General features: G+C 37.1%; 1 protein-coding gene across 5 annotated transcripts in view; it reads left to right on the forward strand.

Moving 5' to 3' along the window:
* The window catches only part of Taf2 (TATA-box binding protein associated factor 2), an 80615-nt gene that overhangs the window by 54167 nt on the left and 10145 nt on the right, over nucleotides 1-16303 (forward strand). For all 5 annotated transcript variants that reach the window (XM_081745839.1, XM_081745841.1, XM_081745838.1 and 2 more), the window contains exons 16-17: nucleotides 2157-2376; nucleotides 9414-9573. In XM_081745839.1, the coding sequence (XP_081601965.1) occupies nucleotides 2157-2376; nucleotides 9414-9573 (380 nt within the window). The remainder of the gene's footprint in view (nucleotides 1-2156; nucleotides 2377-9413; nucleotides 9574-16303) is intronic.

The raw sequence follows: 16303 nt of genomic DNA on the forward strand, positions 1-16303 counted from the left end.
AATGAATTTTCCAAAAATAGGATATATACCAATCAATCGATTGTTCTCATTAAAAGGAACAAAATGATATGGGTTAGTTTAAATTCTCATGTGTAGTTTTCGAGAGAATCATGAATGGATGCTCTTTTTTTAAGTTACAAATTGATGCTGTAAAGTAAATGCCACCTACTGAGATGGAACTAACACTGAAATATGTTCTAATCAAGCTACCCAAGTGACAACACACAATATGGGTACCCAAAATAATGATTAACTATGAAAGTTTAATTCTTGTTTAACTATGATATTGTCTAGACCAGTGGTTCTTAATCGATGTGTCGCGATATACTGGTGTGTCACGCGTCCCCTAAGGTAGTCGTGAAATTTTAAAAGTTAAAAATCACGAAGAAATTAATAAGTTAAAATCAAGACAGTCTGTGCAAGTTAACATCTCTAGTGGAAACAATGATGCTCAGTGCTAAATAGGGCCATTATAAAAATCAATTGGTTTCACTATTATAATAGATATCTATATATTAATAGCGGTCTCTCTGACAAAAAACTTCAGATCCAAATGGAAAGTGACTATGTTTGTGACTCTTAATCTCTTGAACCACCCGACCGATCTCGATCAAATTTTTGAAGTAGATGCAGTTCTGGCCTAAGAGTATTTCTAGCTATTCACGGTAGAATTTAGGGGAGGGGGAATTATAAAAAATAAATAAAACATAATAACTCTTGAACCAAACGATCAATCTCGATCAAATTTTCAACATAGATGACGTTCGTGCCTGGAATGGATTTTATCATTTCACTTTGACGGAATAACGTAGGGAATGGGGAGGAGGGGGAGATATACAAAAATCAATAAATATAAAAATAAAAGTGACCATGTTCGTGAGTTAATAACTCTTGAACCACCCGACCGATCTCGATCAAATTTTCAACATAGATGACGTTCGAGCCTGAAATTTTTTAAAAATATTTTCACTTTGGTAGAACCTAGGAGTGGGGGAGGAGAAGGGGAGATTAATATATAAAAATAAATAAAACTTAACTCTTGAACCACCCAACCGATCTCGATCAAGTTTTCAACATACATGACATTCGGGCCTGGGATAATTTTTATCATGCAGTGCCCCGTAACATGGGGAGGAAAGAGGGATATATATATATATATATATATATATATATATATATATATATATATATATATATATATATATATATATATATAAATCACCGAAAATGGCCAATATCAAAGAGCGCTTTAGTAATAATAAAAACGGAAGATATTACTATTTTTCCTTAATTTAACCCAGCGAAATCCGGGTGCGTCTTAGATTCGAGGACATCTTAAATTCGAGTAATTATCGAGAAATTCTTAATTAAAGATATTATTAACGTGTTACTAAAACTATTTTGCTAGCCATAAATATTTTTAATTTTCTATCATATTCAATCACTCAGACAACAATAGTGTCCTGCGCTTGCGCAGAACGTACAGATTTGCTAGTTTTTATTGTTTATGATAAAAATATCAAATGTGTGTGTCGCGATGTCCTTGATGTTCAGTGAGGTGTGTCGTCCGTTGAAAAAAAAAAAGAAAAAGAAAAAGAAAGAAAAAAGTTGAGAACCCCTGGTCTAAACAGATAACTATACCGCTTGATAGATCGCATTAAGCTAAACGGAGTGACGTACATAAGGGTGACTTATCATGCGTAGTTTTCAAGAGAAAACAAATTTTTATGGCGTTAAAAAGTATGTCATTCGTTGCCAATCCTATGCAATTGATGTACAAGTTTGCCCAAAAGTAAGTATACACCCTTGCATTGATCAAGTGTAACATTATAGCTTATGAGTTTATTTGCTTCGGCTGTTTCGGGCGTAAGGTATAAGCAAAAAGACATTATTAACAAATAATAAAGAAGCTAGGTCTTCTTGTTTGATAACAGTAAGGAATAGTATGAAATACAGTGAGCAGATCAGTAGGGGACTGTACTTTTGAGCCACCCTGTGTTTTATTCTGCTAGATAGAATATATTGTGTATTTCCTTTTGTATTAAGTAGAAGATTGTATCTGTTGTTTCTCCTAATCGTGACACAAATACTACTTGTAATATTGAAGCCCACTTTGTCTTCACAGATAAACTTACTAAAACATCGTATTCTTTCAGATGTGCGACTTGAGGCCCTGAGAGCGCTTGTGGAATTTACAAGAGTAGATGGTCAATGGGAGGATATAGAGTTTCTTTTAGGAATTATAGAGACTGATCCCGAGCCATTGGTTCGTCATGAATTGCTCAGAATGTTAGTAATTACTCCTCCATTTGATAGAGCTAGTGGACATTCTCTGGATCGTGTGGAACTTGTGGATAAACTCTGGTCGCTAATGAAGTAAGTTTTTATGTTTTAATGTAACGTATAAATGTGTTCTGATTGCTTAAATCACATTGAACATTTAGCTCATTCATCTTCGAGGAATGTTTGAGAAGTATCTACGTGTTGAGCACACCTATGAAGGACTTTTTCAGATGAATGGCATTTTTAAGACTCTCCGGTGCTACGTTGTTCGACGCTTGTGGTAGCGTGTTACTGTTGAAATGATTCCTTTATAAATGTTATTAATCCCGACATATCCCCGTAGATATCTTTTGCTGACGTACTCTTCAGGAAAGGATACCGGATAACTGCCACTTCTACCCCCGCTTGGCGCTACTGCGTTGGGCGGATTGAGGCTGGAGTTGATGGCCCAACTGTATTCTACTTCCGTCCTCCTTACGTAAAGAGTTACAATTTTCTAGATAATTGTTATATATTGGAAGCTATATTTGTGTTCGTTAAAAGAAGGCACATTTTAAGGATATGATTTTGCTTACTTTTTCTGTATGACTTTACACATAAATCTTGTGTGCACATCCTAGTCAAGATAAAAGTTTTGATACATATGTCAATAGGGTGTCAAGCAAGTGTGAACATGGGTGTGTTTTATAAATAGGTTTATTGGCCATAGTCTAGTGCACAAGTTACAGGTTATTCAAGCCTGCTACAGACAGTCATACAGGCCCGTAAACGCGTTGAGCAGTCGCCAATGCCCCACTTCTTAAGTAAATGCTGCTACTACTTGCACAAGAACACATTTCAGGAATGCATGATGAGGGTGTCGCCACAGGGATACCTTCGCTTCCAAGTTGGATCAAGAGATTGGATTCGGGGCTTCAGCTGGCCGTACGTCCACCGTGATAAAATCGGGGACATGTTGTTATAGCCACATCTGGGTCGATTTTGGCTTATGGGCCGCAGCTGAATCCTATTGGAAGACCCAGTGAATATACCAATGGTTGGAATTTTTTTAAAGATTCACGTAGTAGGCTCACTGCAAATATCCCTGTCGTTTTTAACCCTCCTCTCCTCCTTTCGTGTTTTCCATAGACTATTACGCCATCTCTTCTGTAGTGATTTTTTTTTTTTTACTTTTTTTAGTATTTTAGTTGGTATAGGAGATTTTGAATTTCTCGAAAAGTTAGAATTTATAATTTCACAAACGAATGATTGTATCCACATAACGTGTGCACATGTCATTCTTTTTTGAGCTTACTAGTTGTTCTTCCCAATCCCTCGTCTCGTTTGCAATTTGCCTTCACGCTAGGGTCATTTCTTAGCGTCAGGTAGAAGGCACCGCAGCTAGCGACATCTATTAGCCTGAGTCTAAAATATTGGGAATTACCGTCACTAACCGACAGGCGTCGTACGTTTATTATAAGAATCAAGAAAATCTGAATAATTTTGCCTATATGTTTATGCAACCCGTAACTCTTTAATGCTTTGAAGTTTGCATATTACCATGTGCTTTCAGACTGAGGGCTTTATAATAAAGGCTTATAACAGGCATGTGTAACTTCGAACAGGGAATGGGCCAATCACAGAGGACTTACTACAATCGAGAGCCGTATATGACAATGTATAGCATTTTCACAAGAACTGAATAGTCATATTCAATGGTGAAATTCGTTCATCGTACAGTAACACCACAGAAACAGGAAAACTACTATCACGGCAACCAAAATATTTACTCACTAAAGAAAAGTAGAAAAATGTATTTATTTACCAATTTACTGGGAAACTTTACCCGTCATGTTGTGAACTACCCCCTTAATGTTCGGTGATATACTGGATATTCCAACGCGAAGACTATTTTCAAGGCGGACACCAGTTATTCAGAAAAAATAAATTTAATTCAGTTTAAGAAATTATGTAAGAAATTAATTCTCTATAATAGGTCAGGCGGCTGGATGAAAGGGTTCAGTGGCCTCGGGGCTGGCTGTTGCACATGGCAGTTTTATAATAAGCTGTGTTGCATTGATCTAGATGTGGAGTGCAATATGTGCTAAGATGAAATTGTATGTATAGCGGTAATATTCGTAGTGACATAACATATAAACTAATCAGATAACGTTAATACAAGATAACCAAAGAAGTTTCTGTCGTTCGCGATCATCAGAAACACAGGCATATAACACCTGATACTTTGCGTTAGCTCTCGAAATAATCTCCATCATCATCCAGCACTCTTTGCTAACAACGTTCCTGCAGCTCCATAGCTCATGAACACAGATCTGCTTCATTGTCGACGGATTTCTCACGGAGGTGGTTGTGCACAGAATGAAACAGGTGGTAATCTAATGGCGCTAGATCTGGTTACTATGATGGGTGGCATAGTATCTCCCATCTAAGGCGCTGAATGATATCCCTGGTCGTCCTTGCTACGTGTGGTTTCGCATTGGCGTGGAGGTACAACACATTCTTACGATTAACCAGCGCTGGCTCTTTCTGTAATACATGTTGCACGCGTTGCAACTGCTGCGAGTACAGCAGGTCTGCAGTGATGGTGTGGCCTTGTGTTAGGAATGCGTAATGCACCACTTGGCAACTAGTCCACCAGACACAGAGCATGATCTTGTGTGGGTGCAGAGGTGGTCTTAAGGTGTGAGACACAGATTCAGGTGATGATAACCAATGTCTGGTACGTTGGAACCACTTTTCGTCAATCGTTAACACTCAACCAAATATGAGTGTGAAGCGGTGACGAGACAGCAACGACAAATAGGATATCATATGTTGTTCCTTATTGGCTGCCGACATTGTGTGGGGCACCCCCTTGCTCAAGTTGTACACTTTGAAGTTTGACTATTTCCTGGGAAATCTGGAATCGTTCGGCAAGTTCACCAGTACGTTTGAGTGTTATCCTCTATGGTTGTCATCATAGAATCGATAAAGTGAAATTGATTAAAAAAAAAAAATCTATCATAGATCATAGATTAATAGAAAGACACTTATAGGAGACTTTTTTTCGTTCGAACGAGAAAATCAAAAGTTCAATTCGAACATTGATATTTCGAACAAAAGTTGTAAGGTTGCCAGATTGAATTGAGGACAACCTCGGGCACCAGCGCGTGACAGAGTATTTGTATACCTAGGTACATTGGAACAAAATTTGCTAACACATAACTACTATTACTAAAGTTAACATTGCCATCCCTCTCCGCTGGTCTAGTGCCTTGCACTCGCGCCTTTGGTGCACATGGTCTCAGGTTCGATTTCCGGTGAGAGAGCATTTAAATATGAACACATTACGATAGTTCGAATTTCACTTAAAACTGTAGGTCCACGTCTCATATTAGCCTCGACGCTGAAAAAGGACGCTAAACTTTAATAAATAAACAAAGAAACTACCATTATTACTAATTAAACATATACTGTACCAAACTAAATAAAACTAAGACAAAACATTAGTTTGTTGTTTACTCTTACCTTATTATTCATATTTTCTGGAGCTTCTCGCTGCTGAAGAAGGGTCTTATTTGAGGAAAAATTAACAACTCGTTTCCATCTGATCACAAATTTCGGCCACCACAGCTTTTCTTGACATTCTGTTATCTGATCATTAAAATATTTCTTTATGCTAATCATCCGTTCGACGTTTGCATCACTGACTGGTATAACGAGAATACACTACACTATTTTAATCAAGTTTGGTGCACCTGCTTTCTTGAAAAACGTACTCGATAATTTACAACAGTTACTGTTCCTATCAAGTGTTGATATTGTAGATTTCAAAACAGAGAACTCATTGTGTTGTTTATTTCCATTGAAGAATTTTAACTTTCACCCCAACCTTTGCCAAATCATTAAATAAAAACAGTGTTGGTGCTGTGCGATAATACAGTCGCAACAATGAAAAGAATCTAGTCTTTTGTTACAATAAAAACATAATTCTTGTAAATAGCTAACAACAACTAAGAATAACATATAAGGCATGGATAATTAATTATAGCAAGTAATTTAATAGTTAAGTTCATAGATTTAGTATGGGACATCGTAGTTTACTGCTTAGAGCGTTGGATTCATGTCCACGTGGTTCCGGGTTCGATTCCCGGCCGGTGCTTCCCCCCATTTCCACCAGCATCGTGAGGCAAACTGGGGAGTCCGTGAAAAGTTCCCGATACGCCGGTTAGCGATGGGGTGACGCGGCACGCTGATCACGCGTTCGTTGCTGGGCTGGACGTAATTCTGCCAGTCGCTAATAGATGGCGTGGAACGGCTCAGGCCCACAAATCGGGCCGTTACGCCGAATGATTTGGTTTGGTTCATAGATTTAGTTTGTTGACCCGTAGAATGTATTTCAAACACGGGCACACTGGGCGTCGCGTCGCATGGAGACCTGGTACTCCTGAAATATTGGAATAACATCAACACCTTCATTGTCGTCAGTAACCATTGAAGAATAAGAAAAAGAAAAGGACAAAAATTTAAGAAGCGTATTTTGTGGAGTAGCAAGATGTTTTTATTTACTTAAATCTTGACAATGCTGATAGCTGTCAGCGAAAATTCGACGGTTAAGTGAGTTGTTAAACATACCAGAGGTGTCAAGAAAGTAAAGATACAACGCATATACACCGTAGTGTAAATCAGTGGTGCCCACTCACCCTCGTGTCCATGACGCACCCCCCTCAATTGCCTATCCGTAGGTGTTTTTCCATGAAAAAAAATCTTTTCGATTTATTTTTACACCCTCTCAAACATATTTATATAGGTTTTTAACCCCCCCCCCAATATTTCAATGACGCAGTTTGCGTCATAGCCCCCCCCTTGTGGGCACCCCTGGTGTAAATTTATAAGGAATAAGTTGATATCAGTGACAGTAACCTTGTTCATTACTCTTTCCAGTAATATTCATTTGGCAGTGGTGCACTGTCTTGTTTGAATCACGTCTTACAAATGGCTGCGGGATTACAGGATCCCACGAAATGCTAAGTGTGTGCTGTGATATAATTCCTGCAGGTAAAGGTGGATGTCCAGCAGACAGTCATAGTCAAGATGTGACACCGCTATTCCATTTTGTCACAAGCCATTCGAACGCACTTCTTCAATTTCTGAGTAAGCCAACGAAAATCACAGACAACCTCGCGCGTCTTTGTTCGTTGTGGTATCAATTCTACCTCTAACAAAGGTACGACACACTTCGTCACATTTTGACGATTCATAATGTTCTCATAAAGAGACACAATTTGACGATGAATGTCCGATAAGCGTTCACCGTTTGCTTGCAACAGTCGTATCACAGTGCACATTCCACATTCGGCGGAATTCTGTATTGTCACATTGATTTCTAACACGTGACTTGAACAAGATTCGACGCATCATTGCCAAGTGAACACTGCCAAAAAAATAAAGAACAAGGTTACTGTGAGTGGTACCAAATCACTCCTTACATATTTACAGTATCGTGTATATGCGTTGTGTCTTTACTTTTCTGACACGCCTCGTGCTTATAATTTGGAGGAGCAAAGTGACTGATAAGATTCTGATAAGATTGCTCTTGGTCATGGATCAACTTTTGGATCAATATATATACGAGGGGAATTCAAAATATAAAGGCACATTTGAGAAAAGCTGCACTTATTCTAATGAAGGAAAACTGAAACATACCTTATTTTTCTACGTAATCTCCCTGGACTTCAATGCACTTTTCGCAGTGTTTCACAATTTTTTTCATTCCGTCAGAAAAAAAGTTTTGTAGTGTTTTCTGCATCTGTAACCAATTTTGCACCGAATCAATAACTAGCTGATGGTTGACGTTTAAATTTCTGGTGATGATGGGTGTTTCCAAACCATGCTCGCAGACTTATTTTCCGGTTCGGGATGATGTACCTAAGTTCCTGAGTCGTTGAAGTCGATAGCCTGCCGGATCTTTCATTGTCACATAAAGAAGTTCTTTCCTGTTTGAAACGCTCTATATCATACGTAGATCTTTCTTCGCGAAAACAGCTGTTAGCATACTATGCTTGCATTTGACGAATAATGTCCGCAGGTTTCACACCTTTCGCATACAAAAAGCGAATCACTGCTCTCATTTCCTCCTTGGTGCAGATCGCCAATGGAGCTGCCATGTTTAACGGTCTGCTACACTCCAACAACTAATGCAGAAATACGAGCGACATGGTGTCTCGAAGTGTTGCCAACTACACTCTCAGCGCTGGTTACTAGCAGTGTTGCCAATCGCTGGAAAGAGAAATTGCAAATGTGCGTTTACTTTTCTTTTAGTACTTTTAGTACTTTTAGTTTAGTACTTTTAGAATACCCTCGTATATGTCACCACTTATAAGCATGTTAAATATGTATGTTTCTATTGTGATGTTTTGTCAAATATATTCTTCGACTAGCAGCGTTCACCCCGCTTCGCTGCGGTCACCCCGGAACGCAATAAACTTTGTTACTTAGATAATTTTTACTTTTTCGCTTTCAAGTGATATGATAAAAACCATAGAAGATTGCAGTAAATCTTAACATTATATCGCCTGTCATTTATGTTAACCCGCCCCGCTTCGCTGCGGTCATCCCGGTGCTGGCATATTGTAAAAGTGTCTGTAAAAATAAGCAAATCAATTAAAAAATTTTAAACAGAAGATTCAAGCTATTTTCCGCTGTATATCGCCTGTCATTTATGTTAACCCGCCGAGTGACACGGTCATGCGGGTTGCATATAAATACGTTTATTTTTACCTATGATGAACTAATAACAAAGGATTTGTACGTTATGGACACTTGAATGGTCAATTATCTCAAGACACTGGTAATTAAAAATTAAAGTGATATGATAAAAACCATCTAGGGTCCAAATCCTAATAACCCCCCAAAAATGAAAGAAATTGGTTCAGCCGTATTAGCGTGATGAGCGGACAAAGGATTTTGTACGTTCTCTTTTATATATATAGAAGATAGATTCATTGTAATGGATAAAAAAGAAAATTTCGATCCATGCCAAAAATCGAATAATTTTTTGCTACTGTTTTTTTCCAATGTATTGCTGACATTTAGCTATCTAGATGAGAAAACAAACATTTTTATGTAACTTGAATTTTCCTTTGTTTCAGTAACAATTTATCCCATGACACGAGATTACGCTGTGATATAGTGGATTTGTATTATACTTTATATGGTCCAAGAAGGCCCGTTTGTCTTCCTATGACTGATCTTTCACCAGTGAGCTCCAAGGAACGAAGATCAAACTTATCTCCCGGAGAAGAGAAAGAGGTAAGTTCTAATTGTATTCAGTAATTTTAATTCAACTTCTTCTCTTTAATTGAATAACAAATTGCTAACTAATGCGTATTTCTGATTCTAATTTTAAATGTAATTCAATACAAAGGGTGATTTTTTTTTCGTGAGGTGTTTATACCATTAGCTTGTCTATTTTCTTTTTTTTTTCTGCTTCTGTGCTGTTTCTTCTTTTTTCCTGTTATTTCATGATTTGTCGTCCTTCATTAGCTCCCATTAGTACATCTTACTCCTTTTCCTTTCGGACCATGATACGCGCAGCATTCTGCGCCAACACCACGTTTCAAATTCTTCCAGCTTTGATATTTCCTCAATGTTCACGTCTCTGATCCGTGAAGCGCCATGCTGCATACCAAGGGTCTTAATAAATCGTTTCCGAACGTTCAACGACACATTTCTTGATATTAGCAGTCCTCGCTTCCAATTGAATGCTTGGTTAGCTTGCGCTATTCTTGAACTTACGTCTTTTTCACTTCTTCCGTCCGAGGATAGTAGACTTCCTAAATAGGAGAACATCTTCACGTCTTCGATTTTCTCTCCCTCTAGCCGTACGTTGTTCTTTCCTATCCTGCTCTTGTGCACTTTATCACTTTGGTTTCCTTCTTATGTATCTTCATTTTGCATGTTTTAGCTTGTTTATAGCATGCCAATATTTCTTTGTTTACAAACGAATTAACCAGGGGCCACGGTGGCTCAGTGGGGCGCCTACTTCCGGTGTGTGGAGGCCCTGGTTTGACCCTCGGCCAAGTAAGTTTGTGGCGGACAACATCGTGTCAATGGATTTTCTCTGAAAGTACTCCCGTTTCCTTCCACATTCTCATTCCATCAATTCTTCCATCATCATTCACTTGCTTTAATCATCTTCTCTAGCCCAAAGAACATACCCGTGGGACGTGAAACTGAAATATCTCATTTTCGAACAAATTCATAATCCTATATTTGTAGTATCGTCTCATCAGTTGCACTCGATCACAGTCACAACAATTTCTGTTGGAACAACGGGGTTCCAAAGCAGGAATATAAAATGAATTATTTATCACAAAATAGAGAAAACATAATCAGAACATTGGAACAGTATAATCCAAGAACTTTCGCTAAAATTCATCAGAAAGAAAGAAAAGAAGTAGTGAAGAGAGAAAGTTAAAAGATCACAGGAAAAGCTTAGAAGCGTACAGGTGAATCCCAGAATCTTTGCATTCCATAAGCTTATGTGGACACTTCTTAGCTTTTTTTTAAGTAATTTTTTTCTCTCTATTCTTCCTTTCTATCTATCTGATGAATCGTTTCAACGAAAGTTCTTGTAAGCCTTTTTTTTTTTCCTTTCCGTCTGATTGCTTGTACTATTTTCTGGTAAGTAATTCATTTTATTACCACAAAGAAACAAATCGTTTTACGAGATTCGCAAATTTCCAGTTTTCACCAGCGTGCAGTTCCGCCGAAAAAAAAAAAAAAAACGTTTCTTTCCCATCCCACTGTAGATTTTTGCAGTAATTCTAGTTTCCTAAACACGAAGTATCGTGAAGACTTTTGCTAAATGAAGTTTACTATTCTTTGGTTGTCTGATTTGACAGGATGAAATACAGGCTGTTACAGTATGAATGATATGATTTGACAAAGCAGTAAATGTCAAACTTGTCAGATACAACCAAACTTTTTATTTTATTTTCAAGTATAATTGGTGACAGTATGTTTTGAATAATACATCATTTAATTGTTCACCTCGAATGCGTACACAGAGCGAGTTCGGTGAACCTAGTTTTGGATGACTTTTTGCAAGAACTCGGACCCACTGTCACAAATACACCATTCGATTTTAACTCGTACTTCATCAAGGGTTCTTGGTTTGTGTTCATAGATTAGATTTCAAATAACCTTATAAAAAGTAATCTAAAGGAATTCTAATGCAAAGAGTGAAAAAGTGACTGACTGGAAAATTCTCTTTTCTTGTAATTTTTTCTATTATAATTTTGGGCAATATTAGATTTCTAAATATGCACAAGCCAGACAATTTTAGTAGAAGAAGAAGAAAACGCAAATAATATAATCATCTTTGAAATAATATTATATATCTTTAATGTATATAATTGAATGTTTTTGTGTAACTAAGGACGACGGGTTGATTGTCGTTGTAGCAACAAAATATAAACAAACTAAGTGGTACTGGAAGCCATATTATAATAATGTAAATTTGAATGTTTGAAGTGTCTCACCTTTTAAGATCCAAATAGTGGAATAAAAATAATATTTGTGTAATCTTATGTGGCTCAATTATAGTTATAAGAGCCAGTGACTTAGTGTGTAACGTAAAATGGTAACTGAAAGCTCGGGAACTTTGTGTAAACGTTTGTTTGTTGTTATATACAGACACAGAAGGGTGATTATGTGCCTCGTACTTTTCGCTTGGAGCTTGTTCACAAACAAACAAAACTAAACAAAACAAAATAACAAAAAAAAAAAAAAAAAGTATTGTGGATAATAACCAAACTTTCTTGAACCTTGCATCTAACAATGATGCCTTGTCAGAGTATACTCGCCATAACTGCCACCTGATACCACGTATCCCATTTAAAACATGGTTGTTAGGTCATATCAAAACCTTATGATTCTTATTTAAAAAGTCGGTATTATTATTATTATTATTATTATTATTATTATTATTATTATTATTATTATTATTATTATTATTATTATTATTATTATTATTATTTTTATTATTTAAATAAGCAGGTAGTACATACTAATCGCATACATCACCTTGAAATGTACGCAAAACAAGCAGTATTGCTCTTAAAAATAGGAGTGTAATGACAACCATGATTCTATGTCATTTAAAAGATTCATAAGGCGTAATGAAGAAGAGTATCCTTATTTTATGCACAAAATGTTTGTTTCAGTTCATGAGTTAGCTATTATTTTCAGTGTGATTTACAGAAACCTCATGCATTTCTATCCTTAAGTAAATATTCCGGAATCAGAATTTACATAGTGTATGAAATATATTTTATTTGTCTTTGTAAGTGCATTTTAGGTCGTGTGCTCTCCTCAAATTCTAGGAAACTAATGCCTAGAGATCAGGGTTTGCCCAAGTGGGCCCAGCCCGAAAAAACCCACCGGGTTTTTTCGGGTTGGACCCACCTGAAAAAACCCATCTTAAAACCCACCTGGGTTTTTGACTTTTTTGTTAGTGTATTATTGGTACAACTAAGGTGATCACATTGAAAGTTATTTTTACCAGAATAAGACCTTTATAAAGCTCTAAATGCACTGAATGAATGAATAAATAAATAAATAAATAAATAAATAAATAAATAAAACTCAGCTTGAAATAATTGTAGAACAAATTAATGTGTGGATTATGCTTATAGCCTATTTGAAGTAAAGTAAGCGATTGTATACTTTCCGTGAATAGTGTGTTTCCTGACTCGGCGCCGCCGAGGGACGTTATCCCTGATACGTTGACGGGTTTAAGGTCATAGGTGCCGGTACTAACAGTAAATATGTAAATAAATTAGTAAAACTATTAGTATTATTTCTTACCTTTGATGGTAACAAAAGTATTCAGTAAAATTTGGTTTTCCAACAACAACAGTTAAGTTCAGTCATTTGTTGCTAGCCTTCAAATAAGCACTTTGTAGAATCAACACTAGCAATAACGTAAAAATTCTTGTCAAAATTAAGAAGCTTAATGCTCGGAGCTCCGAAGACTACGTAACCATTACTATTTCAAGTGCTGCATTCAAACTTCAGTATTAATGGAAGTTTCGATGTACAGTAAAGCAAGCTGCATTTTCAGGGAAAACCCGTCGTGAAAGAGTTTCGATGTACAGTAAAGCAAGCTGCATTTTCAGGGAAAACCCGTCGTGAAAGAAGTGTTCGGGAAATTCCCGCAATTGAACCCACAAAGCATCGAAAGTGAATGCTTCAACAATAAAACTATTTATTTTATGCTGGAGGATATTTAATTTCATTTTAGTCATTTTGAAACATTTACTTTATAAAATATGAATTATAGGCCTATCTTTGTTAATTGTTTTAAAGTAATTTTCGGAAAAGAACGGTCTTGCCAGTAGCGTACCCAGGAATTTATTTCGGGGGGGGTTCAAACTAAATATGGAGCTATTTTATATTAAAATTGCTAAAATTGCCCCTAAAATTAGGCTAAATTTTTAAAAAGTCGAAATTTCGGGGGGGTCCGGACCCCCGTGTCCCCCCCCTTCCGTACGTCCCTGGGTCTTGCAACAAGTGCTCGTATAATTTACGTAATTGAATGCACAAAGAATCGAAAGTGAACTTCAACAATAAGACCATTTATTTTACGTTGAAAAAATATTTAAGACATTTTGATAAATTATGTCTTTGTTTTAAATTAATATAGCTATTTGGTATTCATATTTGGCGAACGTCACTGAGTCTCCTAGGATGACTCGATCTACATTTGTTCGTTTGTCTGCCTTTACCACACAGTGTTCAACTTTCGGTCTTTTACATTTTCAGGATACAAACCAGAGACACTCTAAATTTTCTGTTTAGATTTTGGCAGCATACCAACGTAAAATTACAAAATGGCGCGCTTTTTTTAAAAAACAAAATAGCTGATATCCACTGGCGAAAATCCCGGGGGGATGATGGGGACATATCCCCTACAATCTTGGAACTGTTCCCCTCAATAATCCGATTGGAAATGTGTCTTTTAGGAAGAAATGTGATGATTTGTGTCCAACTGTCACAAAGGAAAGTGAGATGAAATTGATACCTCCCAGAATAAGTCTCAAATCTGACCGCCTCCCAATGTTGAAGACAACTCTGCTCCCCTGCCTATGTTGTCCCGGAGTCCCACACAGGGCACATAAAATATGACGATATTATTATTGCTTTACAACTTTAAAATCAGACTGGCAACATTGAAAACTGTTTACAGAGAATGATCATATTTGGATCATCCCTTGTAAACAGTTTTCAATGTTGCCAGTCGGATTTTAAAGTTATAAAGCAATAATAATCTCCTCATATTTTATGTCCCCTGTGGAGGACGCCGGGACCGACATGGGTAATCCTCCTTAGCATTGTTTTTCGCCTTCATAAATGTTTTATGCATCGCATATATATATATATATATATATATATATATATATATATATATATATATATATATACCGTCTTACCCGTCCCCTCAATGTTGAAGACAAATTTGCGCCGCTGATATCCACGCTACAAAGCGCAATTTTAGGTATTTCAAGTTGAAATTTTCAAAGTAGAAGCACGAGAGACTAAATTAGCTGTATATATTTTGGCGGCATAAAATTTCAAAATGGCGGTCATATTTCAAAATAGCGGGTATTCATGCTACAGGGTGCAATTTTCGGACTTTTTAAGTTGGTATTTTGATGGTAGAAGCACAAGACATTCTAAATTTGCTGTATAGATAATTTCGGCGATCCAATATAAAATTTCAAAATGGCGGCAATGTTTTCAAAACAGCGGTGAATAGAAAGTTGTTGTAAGTTGTGACAATGACACTCATGAAATGTAAATCACATTTTAACATTTTAACCCCAAAGAGATTGAAATATTTCGAAAAAAAAACAATTAAACCCGAAAAACCCGAAAATACCCGAAAAAACCCATATGGGCCCAGGTGGGTTGGGTTTTTTCAAAAATACCCGGGTTTTTTCAAACCCTGCTAGAGATACTCAGTACGTAATATTGTTGACAGCTATCTTCTAAATTAGTGGTCCCCAATCGAGGATATGTTGCGAAATTTAGAAAATTTAGAACTTTTTAAAATGGAGAAACAAACTTCATCCAGTCATCATTTGGCTGCAATATGAGTTAGGGAATTATCACTTTTTTTAAAATTAACGTATTGTGTTTTTGCCCGCTTTCCATAGCGTATGCAGTATTTATTTATTTTATTTTATTTTATTTTTTTTAAGTGTTATGTCCCGTGCTTATGTCCTGTAGGATAAAGAAGACCGATAATTAATGAAAATGAATTATTGTGAAATTAATTGGTTTATGTTCTTCCACCTGGAATCGAACGTCCCACACATGCTAGCCAAAACCACTATTCAAGTTTGTATTCAAAAGAAGCACCGCGGGACCACGGTGGCTCAGTGTTAGAGCGCTTACCTCTAGTGTGTGGGGTCCTTGGTTCGATCCGCGCCCAAGTAAGTTTGTGGTGGACAACATCATATTCGTGGGTTTTCTTTGGGTACTGCCGTTTCCTCCCATATTCTCATTCCACCGATTCTTCCATCATCATTCACTTGCCCTTAGCCTAAAAGGCATAATCATGGGACGTTAAATTGACAGATTCGAGGCAACCATCCTCTACCAAGAATCGAACCAATGACCACGCGCACCAAAAGCACGTTCGTTAGCTACTTGTTCACAGAGGAGCACACCGCTTAGGTTGGCTATCACTGAAGTTAGTTTTGAAATTTCAGTGTTTTACGTCCTTGTATAACATTAAGGCTGTAAAGGACAGGACCTACTATTAACGTGGGCTCCTAATCTCGACGGGACTTGAATCCGGTCCAATGGCCCCGCGTAGCGTAGTCGCTAATGCTTTCGCCTACGGTGTGAGCGATCCCGGATTCTATTCCCGGTCAAAAAAGTGTAAAATGCTTTTTCAGGCCAGCCATCCTGTATGGCGTTTTCTTCATTCACACCAGACAAATGCCGGGATTGTACCTAAGATACAGGT

The sequence above is a fragment of the Thermobia domestica genome, chromosome 18, assembly GCF_964235325.1.
Source record: "Thermobia domestica chromosome 18, izTheDome1.hap1.1, whole genome shotgun sequence".
Lineage (NCBI taxonomy): Eukaryota > Metazoa > Arthropoda > Insecta > Zygentoma > Lepismatidae > Thermobia > Thermobia domestica.